Here is a 22,433-nt window from a genome sequence, read left to right on the forward strand (position 1 = left end):
CCTCTGGTTTTTATTTCATTTTCATTTCAACTTTTCAGTAATGTATAAGATTTATTTTTTCATCTGTAGTTAGATGTTAATCTGTTAAATAACCAAAATAATGTTCCAAAAGTGGCTTATTTTAGAACAGACCCCAAAAGTGGGCATAAGCTCAACTTAGGAGGTGTGGTATCTCCAACATATATCTGATGAGTTTATAGTATTTAGCCTATGTAGTGTAGGAGATAACTATTTTTTATTTAAATAGGTATATATTTGAAATTTGCCTTAATCCAAATTAGGTGGAAAGGAATTATGAAAGGAAAACATAAAGCTGAATGAGTGTCTTTTACTCTCAATTGACAAACACTGATTTAAGTGTCTATTACTTAAAGGTTGGGGTAAACCCTTTTATAAATAAAAATCCCCCTTTTATAGGGGATGGAGCAGCTCCCCTATGAGGAAAGGTTGCAGCGTTTGGGACTTCTTAGTCAAGAGAAAAAGCGAGTAAGAGGAGACGTTACTGAAGTATATAAAATTGTGCATGAAGGTAAAAAAGTGGGCAGAGAATATTTTTCAATCTCATGACACTAGAAGTCATGGACATGAAGCTGAATGCTGGTGTTATAGGAAAAAACTGCTCCAAGCTCCCATATAGAGTCCTTAAGTGGGTTCCCTATCTGTAGGAGAAATTAACAGGCCAACCAGAGAGTATTGAGAAGCAAAGCAGCTAGTAAGCCTGATCTTTATTAAACTGTTACAACAGGTTCAGGTAGAGCTGGGTAGCTGTGTTGATCTGACGCAGTTGGGGGCGGGGATTGTCCAGTAGCACCTTAGAGACCAACTAAGTTTGTTCTGGATATAAGCTTTCGTGTGCACGCACACTTCAGATATCTGAAGATATCCTTCAACTACAGGTGAAACTCAGAAAATTAGAATATTGTGGAAAAGTTCATTTATTTCAGTAATTCAACTTAAAAGGTGAAACTACTGAATTACTGAAATAAATGAACTTTTCCACAATATTCTAATTTTTTGAGTTTCACCTGTAAGTGCACATTTAAAATATGAATAGGATGCAAGCCTGCGACCTGTATTCAGGAATTCAGTAGTTAGCATAACGAAAGTGGCCAGGATGCCCAGGTAATCCAGTCGGGTAACCTGGCAGACAGGAAGAAACAACACACCCAGATTTCCACCCCTTCTCTGGTGTATTAAGGGGGTGGTCTTGGGCTACACCCCTTCTGTGGTGCATGTATGAAGTTTTTGGGGGTGGTCTTTGACTCCAGGGCGGGCAATTTAAAATGTCTATATAAGGGCTTGCACACATGGCTCGGGGTCCTCTTCCTCTCTCCTGCATGTGAGGGGAGCACCCTGTTGCAACAGCTTTAATAAAGATTAGGCTTACTATCTGCTTTGCTTCTCAATATTCTCTGGTTGGTCTCTGGTATTTTCTCCTACTGACAGAACCTACAAAAGGACTCTATATGGGCTCTTGGATACCCCATAAGGAAAAAGGAGCAGTTTTTTCTCATAACAGTTTCCCTTGTACATTTATGAACGTTTATTTTATATTTGGGACCTTGGAATTCTTATAACACTGGAGAATTCAGGGCTGGTGAGGACCACCACCTTGGATGGTTTTGGAAGGACTGATAAATTCATGGAGGATAAGGCTATCAGTGACTCTTAGCCACCATGGCTATGTTCTGGCCCCAATTTTTGGCCCCAGTTGGTCTGATCCAGCAAAGCTTCCATTCTTATCAAAAATCCCCCTTGATTGGACAAGAAGCTTTTATTATCTGCATCTATTAAGTTCACAATCAAGGCATTAAAGAAGTACCCATCTCCTGTTGCTTGTCCTCAGCCCCTGGTGTGGATAGACTGCCTCTGAAAATGGAGTTTTGATTTTGCCACCAGGTGGAGCCTGTGATCTCATTTTATAAGGAAATGCAAAACAATTTCTCCCCAGTTACCCAAGCAAATCCCCTCCATAAACTGTGGATGCACACCTGTGTCCTGACAAAAACACGTGTATACTAATTAAATCGACCAGACAGCTCCGCGGCTGGTGCGTGGTGGTTTTTGCTACTTCCCAACTTTTTAAAAACCACGTTTTTACAATCTCACCCCCCCCCCAAAAAAAATGGAATGGTGGTGACCTTCAATGCAGGGCATCTTGCATTGAAAAGCAGGGTTCAAAATGCAGAAGCATCTTGACGTTATTCTAACTTTTAAAAGGATTCAAAGTCGGAAAGGTTCTGTACATGCTCGGACTCTTATTTACCACGCAATATTCTGGTGGGGGAAATTATGGAGGAAAACAACTATAACAACTAGTACTCTATAAAACGCTGTTATCGCTGTTTCTAACAAGATTACTGTATAAGTGACCAGGACACAATGACGAACTCGTAAGACAAAAACAAGTCCCTGCCGCTCGTAATATATATATATATATTTTTAACCGCTTTCCGCGTCTCTATGGCAACAACTAGTCATCGGAGCGGCCATGTTGAATCCCGTCGAGTCCCGCGAGAGAATAGCACGCACTTTCTCCATTCCTTCCTCTTCCCTGCGCTTGATAGTCACCATGGCAACCAAAAGACGCCGTTCTTGGCCTAGCTGCCTTGCGGCGGCTTTTAGAACTGGCTTTCCAAGGGTTCGTCAGGTAAGGTTCGCTGTCGGGTGAGAGAGGGGCAGCTGCGGGAAGGCGGGAAGAGATGAGTTGAAGAGGAGAGCCCCCCCCCCCCAAAATACGTTGCAATGAGTTGCAATCCTTCCCTTTGCCTAAGGGGGAAAGCAGTCACACGCCCCGCTAAGCATTCTGGGAGAGCAGCACATGGAAAGAATTCATCCCTCCCATCACATTTAGTTTGGATCTCAAATGTATCCCTCATGGCAGGACCTGATCCGAGCCACAAAAGCCATTTTTCTCTTCTCCCCAACTATAAGCACAGGACTTGGGGAGGGGGAGGGGACACCACTCTTGGTTATTGCCTAATTGCGTTTGATGATTTGCATAAATAAGTGCTGTAAATAAATTTGCACAATTAAATGCAATCATTAATTGTATAAATAAATGACAATTTTATTTAAAATTGCTCAGGGCACTGGCACCCAGATAGGTAGATGGCAGATAATGGGGAGGGAGTACACAGTTGCAAATAAGACTACAGCTATAATATCATTAAAAAAAAGGGACGCGGGTGGCACTGTGGGTTAAACCACAGAGCCTAGGACTTGCCGATCAGAAGGTTGGCGGTTCGAATCCCCGCGACGGGGTGAGCTCCCGTTGCTCAGTCCCTGCTCCTGCCAACCTAGCAGTTCAAACGCACATCAAAGTGCAAGTATATAAATAGGTACCGCTTCGGCGGGAAGGTAAACAGCATTTCCGTGCGCTGCTCTGGTTCGCCAGAAGCAGCTTAGTCATGCTGGCCACATGACCCGGAAGCTGTACGCCGGCTCCCTCGGCCAATAAAGCGAGATGAGCGCTGCAACCCCAGAGTCGGCCACGACTGGACCTAATGGTCAGGGGTCCCTTTACCTTTATCTATAATATCATAAAACCCCACTGAAATACACTGGCATTTACTGCTGATATATGAGCCAGTTTGAGGTGCCATGCAATTACAAAAAAGTCTTGTTCACAGCAGTTTTCTCCCCCACTCGCCATTCCCAACATCACTCAAGGAATGACACCAAATCATTCAATTCTTTCTTTCTTTCTCTTTCTTTGCATTTTCCTTTTTCTCAGCTAACCCAAGAAAAAGTTCAGCTGCAAACCAATCGAGCGCCTAGGAAAAGTCTGCAACATGACCCTAGGGGTGTCCCGTGTCGTCCCCAGTGGGAAAGTCTACAGACAGATATTTGATGATGAGGTACAGCAATGACAGAAGCTAGAAGACCTGATTGTGGTGGGCGGGGGGGGGGGGGGGATAGCATCACTTGAAGCAGGGATGGGAAACCTCAGGCACAGAACTCTCACCGGGCCTCCTCTCCCTATGCCACACCCCTGTCCAGCTTTGGTTAGTAGATCTGCAGGTTCTAGTAAAACACACACACACACACAGTAGATCCTGCAAGCCTTCGGTCTGCCCACCACTAGACTTAAACTCCAGCAAAGGCAGTTGCAAAGATGGTTTAGAGCAGTCTTTGCAAACCTAGTGCTCTCCAGTGATTTCACTTGGGGATCACTTGGGGAGTATCTTGTTCATTATGGTCTGTATCAACCATTTTCAGATAACACCCTCAAACCCATGTGAAAACATCTGGAGAGACTTTAAGTCCATAAACTTGGTTTAAGTAATGGTTCTAATTTCATGTTGCTATTAGACTTTTCCCAAGAAATGACAGTCTACCTGCTATTGTTGCAGTTCATTGTTTTTAAAATTACATGTAAAAGCAATAAAACATATTATAAAAGAAGAAAACTTAACACATTTAAGCTTTTAGGGTGTGAAACTCACCCAAACTCTCTTTGGCATATTCTTCATGGATCCAAACTACAAGAAAGAAGATTCCACCTAAACATTAGGAAGAACTTCCTGACAGTAAGAGCTGTTCGACAGTGGAATTTGCTGCCAAGGAGTGTGGTGGAGTCTCCTTCTTTGGAGGTGTTTAAGCAGAGGCTTGACAACCATATGTCAGGAGTGCTCTGATGGTGTTTCCTGCTTGGCAGGGGGTTGGACTCGATGGCCCTTGTGGTCTCTTCCAACTCTATGATTCTATGATTCTCCCTGCTGGTCTCATATGCCTTCAGCTTGACTGAAGACAGTGTATACTTTCATTCGAGGAGTGACAGGGTTTGTTCAACCTGACACATCTCTGTACCAAGGCAAAAATGTGGCGAGTCCTTATCTGAGAGATGTTTCCAGAGGACGCAGCCTTGACAGTGCACTCCAAGGAAGCTTCACAAAGACACAAGCCTGCATGAAATTTGGCCATACCACCAGTCTGATGAAGACCAACATCCTGGGTGAGAACGCCGCCAGCACTCCACGCATCAGCACTGGTGACCACACACTTGAGGTGGTAGGCAATTTTGTCTACCTGGGTTCCACCATAACCAGCAACCTTTCCATTAATGCTGAGCTGGACAAGCATATTGGCAAGGCAGCTTTGGCAATGGCTTGCCTCTCCAAAGGATATGGGAGAATGTGGTGCTAACATCTAATACCAAGATGAAGGTCTACCAGGTCTGCATGTTGAGCATGCTGCTATTGCACACAGTGTTGACTTGTGGGCAACTTACAACTGCCAGGAGCAGCGCCTCAACGCCTCTCACATGTGCTGCATCAGGAAGATTTTGGGCATCACATGGCAAGGCAGAGTTTCAAACAAAGATGTGCTCTCCCAGGCCCGCAATCCCAGCATGTTCACATTTCTGTCTCAGCAACATCCACACTGGCTTGGTCATGTCCACAGAATGGAAGATGGAAGAATCGCCAAGGACAGTGGTGTCCAAACTTTTTTCAAAGAGGGCCAGATTTGATGAACTGAAGGACCGACCCCAGGAAATAAACTGCCACAGGGGCCGGATTAAATTGACCGGCAGGCCGGATTAGGCCCCCAAAATGGACTTTCGACATACCTGCCCAATGATGTGCTCTGCGGGGAGCTGGTTTCATGAACCAGGCTTGTTGGCAGACCAACTCTGTGTTACGAAGATGTCTGCAAATGTGACAAGAAGGCTGGCAACATCAAACCTGTGTGGGAATTCCTTGCAGATGACTGCAGTGCCTGGAGACAGTCAGTCTGGTCATGGGAGGAATGACCACTGGAAGTAGCACAGGGGGAAGAAATACCATAGTGCTTCTACAGCGGCACAACCAGGCACCTTCATCTGCCCCAACTACAACAAAACCTATCTCTCCCATATTGGTCTCTCTTCACCCACAAAGGCACACTCCTCTATTGTCTCCTAATACAGGTGAACACCAACACAAGCTTTTGGGGACTCATGCTCACTTCATCACATAGGTGAATTGAAATCTTAGTATACATGTTTGTAAGGGAGAAAATTGTAATGTGGGAGTTGTATGGCAAAATCTTTCCCCTTATTTTTTTGCATCTCATTGCCATTCAAACCCTGCCTTACAATTTTCTCCTTTATTCACTTGCCAACTTTCACTTCATTAACCTTGAACAAGATGCTTTAATTCTAGCTATTAAAAAATGACAACAATATATTATGAAGAATTAAATCAGGGTGGGACTCATAACTACTTAACTTTGCTTGGCAAGTGCCCTCTATTTCTGGTGAGTATAAGCATGCCCTCTTTCACCTTAAAGGAAGAAGTCTAATTATTTTTATTTTGGCTTTGGCTAGATAAACCTTGTGCGCACTCTGGGAGAAGCGAGAAGCAAGATAGCCCAGCACAAGCTTCCGCAGATCCCAGGAACGATTCCGCTGGTGAGGGATGTGGAAACCTGCTCAGGCAATGGGTTTTTATCACATCGTCAGCAGATGTGGGTTGAGGGAATGCCCAATGATGACGTCACTGAAAATCCAGTGCAATACAAGTAAGGAACAGAGTTATGATGTTATTCTGTGCTGTCAGGCCTGTTGGCCAAATGTGGCCTCTCTACTTGACCCTTGGAACTTTTTCCAGGCCACACCCCTCACTCACCCTTACTTCAAATCCCAAGTGTTTTGATCTGGCTGGAATGTGTCCTGAACTCTAATAATGTCTTGCTTCAAGTTTCTCCCACTCTGTTTCTATTCCAGAGAGGCTGCAACACTGGCATTTTTAAAGACTCAAGAAAGTGAAAATGTTATTGCTGCCCGGGAAGTCCGAGGACTTGCTGACGTCATAAGTAAATGCTTACCAATTTAATTCTGGCACCATAATCAGTGTTTTTAGCAAATGTGGTATCTTTCATTTATGCAGACTACCAGCTGTACTATTGCAAAGTACTCTGTTTGGGGCTTCCTTTGAAGATAGCTCAGTAACCGCAGCCAGTGCAGAACACCACTGCTCAGTTTTTGGCCAATACCTTGCCAGTTGCACTGGTGGCCACTGCATTCTCACACTCAGTTCAACCTGATGGTGATAGTCTTTAAAACCCAAAATTGTTTTGCCGATAGTAGCACCTTGAACTTAGGCTGTTACCAAATGGGCCACCAGTGCAGATCTCTGAGCAGAAGTGTTATATGCTGACAGGGCCTCCTGTCAACAACCATGCTGCAGCATTCCGCACTAACTTTAGTTTCAAACCCACACAGAGTTGACTGTAGTAATCCAATCTTGAAGTCACCAATGCCTGAACTATTGTGGTCAAGCCCTCCCTTTTTATTGTCTGTAAGCCACTTATATGTTTTATTACAGTTAGTTAAATAAAAGAATGAGTAACTATGAACTTGTGCATAAAACTGAAGATCGAACTAAAATGTGGCAGGCTTCTTTAGCAGCATGAGAATGTCAGCTAACCCAGTGGTTTTGTAAAAAAAACTCCAAAGCACATTACTCTCTATGCTAGCCTGGCATGAGTTCTACAGCTGTGCATACAGTCTAATCTCCCTCCCTCCCTCCCTCCCAGTTCCTGAGAAGAAAAACAGTGACATTGTGGAACGTATCTCAGAGAGCAGGAGGTGCCGTTACGAAGAGACGGTGGTGACACTACGGCAGGAATTGGCACGCGTTGGGAAGGTAGGCAGCCCCCTTCACCACTTTAGTGCATCACTATTGATAGTATACTAGGGATGGGATAATCTGTCTATTTGCAATGTGAAGCCAATGTGGTGTAGTGGCGTGAGTGCTGGACTAGGACCTGGAAGACTAGGGTTCAAATTTATCCACTTGGCCATGGAGGTCTCTGAGTGACCTTGGGCTAGCCACTCACTTATGTGACACATTTTTCTAATACATACATATTTGATGCACATTGTTTCGTCCAAGCCTTGTTTCGTCCAAGCGTAACATAACTCACAGGGTTGTTGCTGTGAAGATAAAATGGGGAGAAGGAGAACCATGTACATCACATTGAGCTTCTTGGAGGAAGATTGGGATATAAATGTAATAAAGAAATAAAATTCAGTTCTCTCCGTTTCTCATTTCTTCCTATCTTAAATTCAGTTTTCCACTTTTTCCAACAATTTGTGAATCTTTGCTTTAAATCCTCGTGAAAATATGCTACTGCTTTAGTACAGATATCTCCAAATGTTTTGTGTTCAGTTTTGACTATATAGTTTTATGCAAGAAATCCCCCCTTATGTGCATTTTCATTTTATTTTTCATTTATGTGGCACATTTTTCTAATACATACATATTGATGCACATTGTGTCAGGACTGGTCGTTGTCCTCTTCAGATCACCACACAAACGCTGCTTCTTCTCTTATAATTTTTTATTGCGTATTAACAATCTTATAAACAGTTCTTATCTTTAACTATTATTCCTCAGAGTCACTTATTTCAGATACCTTCTGAGCTCTGCTTCTCCGTGACCAGCAACTCTCCCAAAATGGCGAACGCGCCGTTTCTCTTGCTTTCCCGCTCTTTTTTCTAACTTCGCTTTCCCGCTCTTTTTTTCTAACCTCCTCCGAATCTGAGCTAGAACTTAACCCTTGCCTTTCCTGTGAACAGCCAGTCCCTCCCTGTTGTTCCTCTTGCTCCCTTCTATTAGATTCACTGCTCTCCCTCCCCCCTTGGGGAATGCTTTCTCCCTCTGATAAACTGGAAACTTCTAACTCTTCCCTGACACATTGTTTCATCCAAGCCTTGGCAAGTGTTACCCATCAGATCATCTTCTCTGTTTCAGGAAATGGAGGTGTGTTTCTTGGAGCCTGGGAAGCTATTTCTGACCAAGCTGTCAGAATCCGATCGCACCATTGAGTCCCTTTTCCAAGATTCCACTGAGAACCTCCACTTGGAGACTTACACCATGGAGGTGAGGGAGTGTCTCGCAACTCAAACTCAAACAGGGCTTGAAGGCTGCCTGCCACCTTTCCTTGCCCCTCTGGCTGATACTTCTGGTGACCCTAGATCCTCACTGCTTAGCAACAGGGATGAAGGGCCTGGCAGTCACTGTGGGTAGCAGAATAAGGCATGCTGGAGATAGGAACATAGGAAGCTGACATACTGCATCATCCCATTGACTTATTTAGCTCAGTATTGTCTACACTGACTGGCAGCAGCTTTCCACTGTTTCAAGTTGGAAGTCTCTCCTTGGAGATCCCAGGGCTTGAACCTAGGAACATGGAGAACTTCCTTATACCAAATCTATGTATTTTCTATCTCAGTATTGTCTACAGTGACTGGCAGCAGCTCTCCAGAAAGTCAGGCAAGGGATATTCCCAGCCTTACCTGGAGATGCCAGGGATCAATCCCAGGGACTTCCTCATGCATAGCTCAGCTACATAGAAAGCTGCTTATACAGAGTCAGACCATTGGTCCATTTAGCTCAGTATTGTCTACACTGACTGACAGCATCTTTCCAAGGTTTCAAGCAGGGGCATTACCAGCCCTACCTGGAGATGCCAGCAATTGACACTGGGACCTCCTGCATGCAAAGCAGATGCTCTAAGAAGCTACAGCCCTTCCCTCCAAAGGCTGTGACACATGGGCGTAGCCGGGGGGGGCAGAGGGGCAGCTGGCCCTCTAAATCAATACAAATAAGTACGAATATGAGGTTCTCCCCCGCCCCCAACAAAAGCCTGCCTCCCCAATAAAAATCCTGGCTACGCCCATGGCAGTGAACAGTACAGTGGGATGGGTTGAAAGGATCTGGCATGCCAACAAAGATCAGCTCCCCTGAGTGGAATTCACATCCCATTTCTACCTTGCAGGACTTTGAGAGAATGTGGAACCTTGTCTCCAAGGAGACCTTAAAAAGAAGACAGTGGATTAGAGAGCTGGACAAAGCCTTACTCAAGGCAGAGGTAGATCGAACTGAACGGGTAAGTACAAGAAGATGCTAACAGAGAGTACATGAATGATTGGGGGTGGGGGTGCTGCTGTATGCTTGTTGCCTAGAAGGAAATGCAGCATCAGCATGTTGCCCAGAAGGAAATGCAGCCCTTGGAGCTGGAAAAAGTTCCCCATCCCTGCTATGGCTCCTTGAAAGGGTCAGAAATAGTTGTTTCTTGCTGGCACATATGTCTTTTTAGGAATTGGCCACTTCAGTGAGATGGTGGAGGTTGGTCTCTTTAGGTGAATGGGCCATTGCCTCACCACTCTCATTCTGTCTTCAGCCAATTTGCACCTGCCTTCCTCCTTACTTACAACGAGTCTAGGGGGTTGCCCCAGCTGTTAGCTTCCCCCTGCATAGACTCAAAGTGCCCCTTGTGGAACTCATCGGGGAGAATGATGAGAATAAAAGCTAGAATTGGTTGGCTCTGCCTGTCATTGACTCTGGTTCTACTTATCATTGGCTATGGCTCTGCCTACACTACAGCTTGCATCCCTGCATTCCACCTCACCCATGGCCACTGGTTACCACTGGCTGAGTAGCCCAGTGGGGTGGTCCCCCAGCATGTCCCTAGCAATCTCAGCAGAGAGGTGTCCTCACCATCCTGAACACTTTTCTTACCCCCTCCCTCTGCTTTGGTTTCCAGATCAAACTTTTGTTGAACAAATATAGTAAGGTCCTGGATGACATTTCCTATTTCCTACCCTCTGATGTCCACAGGTTCATTCACAAGGAAGCCATGGTAAAACCTTTCTGCTTGATACCTGAAATTCTCCAGTAAGATAGCTACAGGTTTTGCTTGATCCCACCCCCCACCCCTGTAGTTCGGGAACAATTGAAAGTGGGCATATTTGCAAACCTAATTTGGGTAGCAGAATTGGGCATTTTAAAATAAAATTATGGTGAGAGGGGGGGGGGGACTATGTGCAAGATTAGCACAGCAACCAGGAAAGAGGGATCCCTGAGATATTGTACGTGAAAGGAGCAGAGAGACAAGACAAGGACAGGTTTGCCCTGGTGTCCCCAGCACGGCGCCAAGGGTGCACAGGTGCCTGTGATACCTCAAAACCCTCTGCACTCTTCTTCCTCTCCACTTCTTTTTTTATCAGAAACTATCTTTCCCCCCTCTTTGGAAGTGAGAAAGGAGTGAAGAAAGCAGACTGACCAAGAGGGGAGGAGGAACCTACTCTGGGCATCTCTGCTTTCTGCCCCATCAAGTCCCAGTGGGTTACCAGCCACCATTGTAATGGCACTAGAGAACAATTAAGGGATGCATCTAGCTAAGGTTTATTCAGAGTAGACTCCTTTAGATTACTGTACCTAAATTTGTCTTGCCCATCATGTCCTCTGGGTTGAACCAACTAATCTGAAGTCTTCATCTCCTTGAAAAAGAGAGATTCCCTTGCTACTCTCATCTACGTCTTCCAATTCCAGATGATCAACCAAGCCCTGCTGGCCAATCGGAGGGCAATAGCCAAGCTGTTTGTCAACCTGATGGAGGCAGACCTGAAAGGAGACATTTTCTATCATCGCAAACTGGAGGAGAGAATAAAGACCTGGAGAGCCAAATGGAAGCAGAAAATAATTTACAGTTTCAGGTCTGAAATTTAATTTATTTATTTATTTATTTAGAGTATTTGTACTTTGCTCTTTATGCAAAAGTGGTTCCCAGGTTTGCATACAATTGGTTAAAACAAGACAGTCCCTGTCCCCAGGCTTCACAACACACAAGGAGAAAGGGAGAGGATGGGAAGAGGGTGGAAATCAAGCTCGGGAACCAGTTCTTAAACAGTTGTTTTTATAATGGCTAGCTATCAGTTCACAGATAGAAGGTGCTTAACAGAGCTGGTCTTTTGGTGAACTCTGCTTCTCATCTCTCCCACTGAGGCAGACTGATTGAATGGTTGCCCCCAGATGGCAGTTCGGGGGAAAGAAGGCATGATGGAGCAGGAGATTTGGGCAGTATAAGATAGGTGTGGCTTTTCAGTCGCACAGTATCCCTTGCAAAAAAGAAAGCCCACATTTAATGTTTCTTGTCATGTCCTATAGACAGTTCATGGAAAGTGAAAGGATACGGCACCCGAGTGCTGTGAATGTGGAGCTGGAGAACATGCTACAAGATCAAAAATCACTCACTGAGAAGAGAAAAGAACTGTTATATTCTCTGGGGTAGGTGATCAGGAGAATAAAATGTAACTTCTCATTCCTAAGAATGTAAGAATAGCCTCCCTGCTGGATCAGGCCAAAGATGCTTTTATTCCAGTATCCTGTTCTAATAGCAGCCAACCAGATGCACTGTGGGAAGCTCACAAGCAGGACCTGAGCATAACAGTAACTCTCCCCTTATGATTACCAGCAACTGGTATTCAGAGGCATATTACCTCCTACAGTACGGACAGAACAAAGCCACCCTGGCTTGTAGTAGTGATGTTTTGATGGTGTCAAATTATGGGTGGTTGGAAGATGTATGTGTAGGCCAGGGACTTTAACATTTTACTTCCCCCTACGGTCCCAAACCATATTGTCCCCACCCCCCAATGCCAGCAGTTTGCACAGGACTTTTTCCTTATGCAACCTGTGGGGGGACACTCCAAATTGGGGCCGTGGGGGGCAGAGGCAGTGGTGGAGCTTCATGCTCCAGCACCGTGGGGTGGAGAGCAGGTGGGGGTGGGGCTGGCGTGCGTCCCAGGGGCGTGGCACGTCACCTTTAGGGGCGTGGCACCCAGCACAGGTGGGGGGCAGCCGCGATGGCACCCTACCAGGATCACGCTGCTGGGGGCAGTGCGCTCCCCTCTGCACTCCTCTTCCTCCACCACTGAGTGGAGGGCATCCAATGTTGTCAGTTTGTGTAAAAGAAACAACCACCTGCACATATAAAGGCAAATATAGAACTCTCCAATGTTAGCCATAATCAAAGTAAGCCGATTGAAGTTAATGACAGATTTAGACCCATTAGTTTCTGTGGGCCTACCCGGTAAGTATAGAATCATAGAATTGTAGAGTTGAAAACATCCTCAAGGGTCATCTAGTCTAACCCCCTGCAATGCAGGAATCACAGCATTCTAGGACAAACATGGGATACAACCTGTTGTTCAGTTTTTCCATTTGGCTCCCTGTATCACCCAACTCCAGGCTTAGCAGTAGGAGTGCTGTTAGCCAAACTACATGAAAAGAAGGGGAAATCTGCTACCTCCACTTGTCTCACCGAGCCCCCAGTCCCAGCCCACAAATTTCCAGATTTTCTCCTATGCCCAAACAATACACATTCCCCCCTACAGCTTTCCCTGGAAAAGTTCTCTGTGGAACTTTCAGCTCAGCTATATAACTAATATGTGAACAGTGAAAACTGGGACCCAAATGAATTTTAAGATTTGTCATGCAGACCTCAAGAGCTTTATGTGCTAAGTGTTTCTCTGTTTCTTGTCTTTTTAGCAAAATGCTGCCTTTGATGCAATCTAAGGCTGAATTAAATGAGTGGTATGAATCTCTGGTGGCTTTAAATAAGCGGATAGGTAAGGAACAAAAGTTTTGCTATTGTTATTTAGAGCAGCAATTTATATATTTACCAGATTTCCTAACTATAACCCTTCACTTTAAGGTCCCAGGGCAGGCTACAAGAATATAATATACCATTATAGAAATAAGATGAAATCTTTATAATAATAAAAACAAGTAAAGCTGTTCAGATGGAACAAACAGTGCTCCACATGTTCACAAACAGAAATATGTGAATATTTCATATTCAATCTTGTAACCACCATATCCAATCTTGTGTTAATTTTAATTTTTGTCTCAAGATACCCACAACGTCCAATACTTAATGAAAATCCGCCTCCAGTACGAGAAAGTTTGCCAAGAGTGTTTGTCAAAGGTGCAGGAGTGTAAGGTTAGTGGGCCAATCAGTTTTGTTGAAAATAGGTGGATTCTGTTTTTCAGCCTGACTACAGATGAGAATAAGAGAAAATCTGTTGTTGTTGTTGTTGTTTACCCACCCTTCACTCTAAGGTCCCAGGGCAAATTAAAACGATCAAAACACATTAAAAGCATTCTAAAAACAGCTTACCATCACAGTAATAAGATAGGCCCTAATATATACATCTCAAGTGTCAGGAGCCAGTTTAAAGAGGTGTGCCTTCAGAATATAGATGCCAATGTAGATATTTCTGAAGACTGTAATGACTAATGATCTGGAAGGGATGATGATGTAAGATGTAAACTCTCCACTGCCAGATCTTAAATCAGGGTAGCCATTGTAGTGTACCTTCAAGTGTTGTCAGACTACAACTCCTATTAGCCCCAGCCATCATGGCCAGTGGTCAGGCATGAAGGGAGTTGGAGTCCAACCATATCTGATTTGACAGGTGAGCAGGATTGCCTACCTGTCAGTAACCTACATTGTTATAACACTAGCCTCAAAGAGGGTTGCTGTCAGCAAACTTACATTCTCGCCCCCCCTCGCAGACCAGAAAAGCTCAAAGCCTATTGACACCAGGCAGGGTCAGGGCAGGTGTCAGGAGCAAGCAATAACTCACATGATGTAAGAAAAGTTGACTCTCTTTAGTCAAAGAAACAAAACAGTTCATGAGGCCAGGCCTAGTGAGCACAGCAACTTTTTCCAGCAGATCTTGCCTCAATGAGGCAGTTGTGAGGACTGAAGGTCCCTGTCTTCCCACAGCTCCCTAAATTTCCTTCTCCCCATGGTCCTTCTTAAGCAATCTGTGCTTGTCTGTCTTTGCTCCACCGTTTTCATCCCTCTTCGGGTTCTGGGAGACTGGGGTGGGAGGTGGGGTGGCGGAGCTGGTCATAGCAGAAGGGGGAGAACCCCAGGCTTCTTCAGCAGCCCATCTCAGTCCTGGCTCTTGGCCCCCCTCCTCTCCAGCCTCATCTTCTGCCTCTAGTTCTGGACTGCCCTCTGCCCCAACTTCTTCCTGCTCACTACACCCTGTTACCTTTTCTGCTTCTGACACCTCCTTCTCCCAGTCTGCTCTCTCTTCTCTCTCTGACAACTCATCTTTGTCCCACCACCAATCCTCAGGTTCTGAACCTTTGTCCCTTAAGGGTCCCCAGCTGGTGCCTCCCACCAGTCCTGTGCATCCATGACAGGCTGACACACCCTCGCTGTACCCTTTTCGGCACCTGATAAAAACGGTTTTGTTTAGACAAGTCCACCCAGGTATTTAGAAAGTTGGTGTGAGTTTTAATCTGTCCTTAGTTTATTGTTATTTGAATGCTTTGAAAATCTTAAATTATCATTGTTAAATCTTCTTATTGGTCATTTTGTTGTTTTATCTTTTTTCGTAAACTGCTTTGAGGGGGTTGTTGTTGTTTTTACAATCAAGCAGTGTATACATTTTGTAAAAAAAAATAACTGACTAACTGCCAGTGTGGATTAGCGAACCCTACTTGCCAAGGAACAAGTGGCAGTGCACCTTAAGCTCCTGATCATCCTTTGGCATTCACATTTTTAGTTGCTCCACACCTGATGTCATCTATGATGGAAGTGGGTGTGGTTTACAGGGAAATGGTATCATGGGCCAAATTGCAACACTTACCAAACCTCATGCGGCCCATGAGCCCTGCTGTGAATGAAAAGCGATATTAATTCATAATAACTGAAACACATCAGTGGAGTCAAGGCTGCATGTTTATGAACTTCACTACTAATAACACTTTCTCCCTCTCCAATTTTAGAACAAACTGATAGATAAGAAAATCTGCACGGAAAAAGAGGCTGAAAGGATTGTGAATCCAAATTTCTACCAGTTAGTTGGGAAGTTACAGAGTCGCTTTGAGAAGGAAGTAGAAATGATGGACGTAAGTTTGCCAGTGTCTCTTCCTAACACGTTTCCTGCAATGCATCCTATTAGGATCAGAGCAGCAGAAATGAACCTGCTGCAACTCAAATTGAGAGAACCCATGGTCTGTGTAGCAGTTTTCCTTGTGGGTCAGATGTGGGCCTCAAGGCCTCTGCATTTGGTCCTCAGGACCAGTGGCAGAAACTGAAGTATGAAAGCTAGGAGCTAAATGACACCTTAAACCTAGGTTATGGGCACAACTCTACAGAATGTTAGGCGCTTTTTTTATAACAAGAATACAAACCTGAAAATGAATGAACTGCAGCTAAAATATTATGTTTATTTTTCACATGGTCTAGTCCTTCCCCTGCCCACCCCCACCCCCTAATATTCTTAAGAGGGTTTCTTCTCCAGTATTCAGAGAGTAGCTGGCAGTGCGGAGGCAGAAAAAGGTCATTTCCTTGCACTCTGCAGTTTTAATCTGAAATCTTATCTCAGAAACTGCTTGTGCTAATGACATTCCCTGTTGCAAAATGCACTTATGACAATGGGAGTTTCGAACACTGCCCAGGGCTCTTCCCACATCACACTTTTTCCCTAGGCACCCTTCTCTCCCTGAGCCACACTCTTCACCAGTTCCTCCCTAGCATTATCTATCAGGCTGTCTAGGCAATGCAACCCAGGTGCCTCAAGTGGCACCTTTGAGATGCATTCTTCTATTTTATTTATGTCACTGGATGTTTCCTTGGGAGGAGGAGCAGAGGCGTGTTTCCTATTGGGCTTACTGGTGCCTTGCGCCAGGGCGCTGACCTCTCAGGGGCGCCCCAGTGAGTGGGGGAGCTGCACAGCTTTGCCAGTGGCCTCCCCTTTCCCTGCACCCACCAGCTGCACCTTGCCAACCATATGGCTGGTGGGCATGCAGCTTGCCTCCCAAGCCTCCGCAGGAGGAGAGCGATCCCTGCAGAGGCTTCAGGTGGAAGCTGTGCCCCACCAACTATATGGCTGGCTGGCCTGCAGTGCTCTCTCTCTCTCACCTGCCCGCCCTGTGGGAAGAGGGAGGTGGATGGTGGCGAGGGGGAAGCAGAGCGCTAGGAGGAAGGAAGAAGAAGAAGAAGTCGGCGCCCCCGACTTGCCCCCTTTCTTCCTCCAGCCACAGAGCCTCCATGCTGGGTTTGCAGCCCTGTTTGCAGGGTCCCCTTGCCTGTCCTGTTCAGCTCCATCTAGCTCGAGCTGTGAGTAGCAGCAGCTGCTGCCCTTGTTTTTCTCTCTCTCCCTGGAATCCTGCCCTGTGTTTAATGTTATGGGCAACTCTGTCCCGGGGAAGGGAAGCCTCCTCCCTTCGCTTTTCTTCTCCTCCTTCTTCTTCCTCCTCGGGGGTGGGTTCCTTCTCCGCCCCCCCACCAACAAGGTCCCTAGGAGTTGTAAAGCAAGCCAGACCATTTAGCATCGACCCCATTCATTCCAGCAGCTGGCCATCGCCCACTCCAAGCCCTGCAAAAAATATCATCATCATTACTACTACTACTACTGCCCTCCACCCATAGATATCAGGGCGGCTCACAGCCTGAAACTACTGTACTAAGCACATGCTAATATCTAGAACAAAGGCAAACCAAACCAAGCCAGCAACCCTCCTTCTCCCTTATTTGTGAAACAAGCCTGTTAATTGCCTATCCAGCTAAAAAAAAAAAGGCACTGAAGGTTTTTGAGATCAATGCAAGCTAAAAAGCATTGCAGGGGGTTGGGCTAGATGACCTGCAGGGTCCCTTCGAATTCTACGTTTTTCTGAAAAACGCACACACACATAACCCAACTATGGTCCATCTGTAGTCCTCACCCCAAGCAACTGTGTGTGAGACTTGCTCCCCAGAAAGTGTGCCTTGTCTTGCTACCTGTGGTTTTTGGTCTCTCTTCAGCCCTCTCCCCCCAATCTATTCATATTCATTTCTCCCTAATCTCCAATATTACATTTTCCTCTGGTTGAGACTTAAAACAGAAAACCATAATTCCCAACTGTGTTTCTTGCTTCAGTCCTACTGTCCACTCAGAAGTAAGGTCTATTAGATTCAGCAGGGCTTACTCTCAGGTGAGTACAGTTAGAGCTGCAGCCTTTGTGACCCAGGTTTTGGGTCATTTTTAGGTTCAGGATGTCACTGCTTTACACCCACCCACCCACAATATTTGAAAACGTCAGCTTTGTACTTAAACACAAATTGGCTGGGAACTTCATTGTCTGTGTTTTTATTAATTTATTTAAAGAAAAGATGAATTAGAAGAACTGCTGAGTCTTGAATGAGTGTTGCTTTTGAATTGAGTTCATTAGATTTTCTTCTGCCTTTTCATTTTATTTTGTTCTAAGGGCTTGTTAGAGAAAATGTGTAAGTGTGGTGTCAGCTCCCACAAAAAAAGGTAAACAACTATGGGAAACGGGGGGGTGGGGGGTGGATCTTTGCACCACAGCGCCGGATATGCTTAAGACAGCCCTGAGGAGGAGGTTGTGAATAAGATTGGTCCTCAGTGATTTAAATTGGGCCCTACCCATCCTCAGCTAAATGCTGATTGCACCTGCTAACAAAAATCCTAAATCACAATTTCTTTCCATTTGATTTCTTTCCAGGACCACCTAGAACAGTTGGTTAAGCACACAGAAATCAACTGCAGGAATGTCTACCAGTACTTCCAGGATGCTCTCACTCTCTTTGATACCCACAAATGCAACCTTGTTCGTCATGAAACCGAGCTTCACAGTAAAATGAACGAATGCCGAAACAAGCACGAAAATCTAAACAAGGTCAGAGCAGGGGTCTGGTTTAGTGAGGGGTGGGAGGACAGAGAATACAATGTGGTAGGCCATATCAGAGATCTTGGTGGGGACAGAAAGAAGAAAGCTTGTTGGCAAATCTGCATGAACTCTTGCATCTTGAATCAGCCATGTGCATTTGCAAAATTTATTTGCACAATTTGATCTGCAATTCTTATTTTCACATGATTTTGCTTAGGCTTAGTCTATGGAGAAAAGCAAGAACATCAAGAGAGCTCTGCTGGATCAGGCTAAAGGTCCACCTAGTCTAGTCCAGCATCCTGTTCTTACCCAGTAAGCTCTGGGACTGAGTAGGGGATTTGAACCCTGGTCTCCCGGTCCTAGCCTGACACTCTATATCTATGGCACCACTTTGACTCCGATAACATAAGAGCATAAGAAGAGCCTTTCTGGCCCATCATAGTCCAGCATCCTCTTCTCATAGTAGCCAATCAGATGCCCCAATGGGAAGCCCGCACTCAGGACATGAGCAGAGCACTCTCCCTACTTGTGATTCCCAGCTGATAGTATTCAAGAGCCATACTGCCTTTGACAGCCATCATGACTAGTTGCCACCGATATCCTTAACCTCCTCCTTGAATTTGTCCAGTCATCTTTTGAAGCCATCCTAGTTAGTGGCCCTCACTGCCTCCTGTGGAAGTGAATCCCATAGTTTAACTGTGTGCTGTGTGAAGAAGTCCTTCCTTTTACCTGCCATGACTCTTCCAAAAGTTGCCCTCATTGGACAGACAGCCCTGGGTTCTAGCATTATGAAAGAGAGAGAAAAGACCTCTCCGTATCCATTTTTTCCAAACTATACATAATTATGTGCACCTCTATCATGTCTCTGCTTTTTCAGCTTTTCTCTAAAGTAAACTGCATAGTGACCCCCTTTTCTCTTAAATAAGCTTAACTAAACTACATAGTTATTGTTTGTAGCACTGTATTCTCTTCTGTTTTTTAAATTTACTTTATGTTTCAGAACAAAAGTTTTCCCAAACTAGCTTACAGTCAGTATCCTAAATACATTTTTAAATCACAGTCTAATAATTTCAGACAATGAATAAATAAAAGCAAACACAAATTTTGGGAACAGTATCACAAAAATGCTGACTTAATATATTTTAAAAAATGCTTTAGCACCTCTTGACCAATTACTGAATGTTTCCCTGAATATCAGTATGCTTTTTAATCATTTGATTGGTTGCCTTATAAAACAGCAACTGTATATTGGCAGATAGTCAGCTTAGGTAGATTCTTTTAGAAATTGAAAGATGTGTGAAATAACTTACAATTTTAGAAAACTCAGCCTGCTGCTCACTGTAAGGCTGCCTTATAACTGTTTTAATTTTTATACCCTCTGAACACACCAGTCCCAAAGTAGCTTGGAGCAGCAGTGGAAATAAACTCCAGCCTGAATCAATTCAAGTTTTAGCTGGTTTATCTGCCCTGCCCCAAGTAATTAAGCCTTCCAGCGTTAACCATTCTAATGCTGACTGCTTCCTTCCATATGGAGCCAGCTAAGGGAAATTAATCTGGATGTGACCGTGGACAAACTGAGGACCCAAAGTTCTGATGAAAAACTGAAGGCCCAGCTGGAGAAGGTTTATGCTGTTTTGGACTTCATTCGAGCTGGGTATGTTTCAAGCAGTGCAGGTGGCAGAGGAAGCACAAATGCTTTGGGCTAGAGATAGATAGATGTACAGTATGTATATAAATCCTGTGAAATGACATACAAGCTGCTGTGCCCTTCTCACTGCATGTTTCGAAGCTCATCTCCACAACCATAGGGTCTATAAACTTGCTTTAAAAGAAAACTCTGCAGATGCTGCCCTAGGTATGCCTGTCAACCAGTAAGAACAATGTGCTCTCTGATGCACAAAACAGTGAATGGCCTGAGACTGAGTCTTCACTGGAATTCTAGGATGTGAGCTGGGACTTTTCAGGGCAGATGCCTAGTCTGGTGAGCTACCATAGGCTGCATGTTTCAAAGCTTTAAAGCAGCCTTCTCCGGCCAGATGTTTGGGACTATAAACCCCATCATCCCTGACAGTTGGGCATGCTGGCTTGCCAGTTACACATGCCAAGTCTACACCCACATTGAGGAGATGCAGTAGCAGGACACATGCTTTGTATACAGCAAGTCATTAGTTCTGTCCCCGCTCTCTCCAGTTAAAGAAGATTTTGATGTCAAGAATTACCTTTAAAATTCAAAATTCAAAATCCAAATCCAACATTCTTAATTCAGTGGTTCTGGTTGAATGAATGAAGTTCGCACAATGTTTACTGAATTTAGTTGTAAGTCATCTGTCATAGATGTTTGAATATTCATTGCTGCAAGTTGGGATGCTGACAGATTCTGGCAGTTGTACACGGTGTCTGTTGTTATTGAATGTTGACTTCTACTGCAGCGGCCTCTGATGTCAACCTCTAATCCTACATTGCACATATTTGATGAATTCTTCCACAATCGGATAATATCTGTGGCAAAATTGTTAAATAGGTCCTGGGAGACACCAGGGTTCAAATTCTGCACTCAACCCTGAAGCTCACTGAGTGACCCTGGGCTAGTTGCTGTCTCCCAGCCTAACCTACCTCACAGGGTTGTTGTGGGGATTGAATGAGGAAGGGGGAGAACCATGTATGTCACCTTGAGCTCCTTAGAGAAAAAGGTGGACAAGTAATACAATAAGTAAAAATAATTAAAAAGTTTTGGTTTCTTTGCTTGTTTACAGATATGCAACCTTCCAACAAGATCTCTTGACTAAATTATCCGCTTATCCAGACTGTATTTTACGCAGCCTGAATTCTTACAGCACCTCTGTCAGCCGGTATTTTAATGTGTGGGAAGTCTACAAAGGGGTATGTAGAAAACAAGACTTTGAATTTGACACTTTTGTAACTTAAGTAGGTGCAGGCAGGTGCTGCATCCTTGCACATGTTCCCCTTCCCTACACTGAAATTGACTTCTTGCTCAGTTGATCGAGCAAAAAAAATGGGAATAAAAGGGTAGAGTTAGTAATTTATTTATTTGCTGTTTTCATTTGTTTTATTTATTACATTGTTTATTACCTTTCTTCCCAAGGAGCTCAAGGTGGCAGTACATAATTCCCCCCCTTCCCATTTCCTCCTCCCAATGACCCTGTGAGGTAGGTTATGCTGGGAGCGAGTGGCTGACCCAAGGTCACCTAGTGAGCTTCATGAAGATACCCATTAAAGGAGAGGGGACTGTCTTTTCTTTCTTTGAACTCAGTTAAACTAATGGACTGTGAACATGTTCCCTTCAGGGCCCAGTTGCATTTGTGACATTCCTAGTCCTCTTGAGCAGCCACTTGTGACCGAAGAGGTAGAGTAACAGTGTGTGAAAAAGGAGTGGAGTTGATCCCCAAGGAAATGGCAACCCCACACACATACACAAAGCTGATGAAGAGCATAGCATGGATTCCAGTGTGTTAAAAGCCCCTGAACATGGTTTGGGGGATTGGGAACATGCCATCTGAATGCATTTTCTCTCTCTCAGACTCAGCCTTCCAAACCTGTGTTGACCTACCTGTAAGGGTTCTTGTAGAGATCAAAATAAAATGCTGTCAGTGGCATGCAATGAGCACCCAAGAGCGCTGTGTAGATGTCATGCATTAAGTATTATTTGTGAAAAATAATGAATTATCCTTTTTAATTCTTGATATTTTTTCTTTTCCCGCTTTCTTTTTAAAAAAATCAGAAGCCATTCAAGCAAACTGGGGATATGAGTGAAGGGGAAGGTAATTTCTATCCTCCACAGTGTAATATAGTATTTTAAAAAGCACAACTTTGCCTCTTACAATCATGAGAATCAGTACCATCCAATCAGGCATTTTGTTCCACATGATTTCGGCATTGAACCTCCAGTATTACGGTACCTATCCTTTGGAACTCCCCACCACCACATACCTAACAGGCCCCTTGTCT

At 44.6% G+C, this 22,433-nt stretch overlaps 1 protein-coding gene across 3 annotated transcripts in view; it reads left to right on the top strand.

Moving 5' to 3' along the window:
- The first annotated feature begins 2,506 nt into the window (after positions 1–2,506).
- The window catches only part of CCDC180 (coiled-coil domain containing 180), a 53,241-nt gene continuing 33,314 nt past the window's right edge, over positions 2,507–22,433 (top strand). For all 3 annotated transcript variants that reach the window (XR_014507178.1, XM_083423349.1, XM_083423350.1), the window contains exons 1-17: positions 2,507–2,650; positions 3,737–3,860; positions 6,311–6,504; positions 6,710–6,798; positions 7,522–7,631; positions 8,742–8,870; positions 9,769–9,879; positions 10,537–10,632; positions 11,325–11,488; positions 11,940–12,059; positions 13,323–13,402; positions 13,688–13,776; positions 15,582–15,704; positions 18,303–18,476; positions 20,006–20,121; positions 21,221–21,347; positions 22,207–22,246. Coding sequence is in view for 2 of the 3 variants with exons in the window: in XM_083423349.1 (XP_083279475.1) it covers positions 3,795–3,860; positions 6,311–6,504; positions 6,710–6,798; positions 7,522–7,631; positions 8,742–8,870; positions 9,769–9,879; positions 10,537–10,632; positions 11,325–11,488; positions 11,940–12,059; positions 13,323–13,402; positions 13,688–13,776; positions 15,582–15,704; positions 18,303–18,476; positions 20,006–20,121; positions 21,221–21,347; positions 22,207–22,246 (1,828 nt within the window). In the remaining variant the exon portion in view is untranslated. The remainder of the gene's footprint in view (positions 2,651–3,736; positions 3,861–6,310; positions 6,505–6,709; positions 6,799–7,521; positions 7,632–8,741; positions 8,871–9,768; positions 9,880–10,536; positions 10,633–11,324; positions 11,489–11,939; positions 12,060–13,322; positions 13,403–13,687; positions 13,777–15,581; positions 15,705–18,302; positions 18,477–20,005; positions 20,122–21,220; positions 21,348–22,206; positions 22,247–22,433) is intronic.

This window comes from Podarcis tiliguerta (assembly GCF_965153285.1).
Source record: "Podarcis tiliguerta genome assembly, chromosome: Z".
NCBI lineage: Eukaryota > Metazoa > Chordata > Lepidosauria > Squamata > Lacertidae > Podarcis > Podarcis tiliguerta.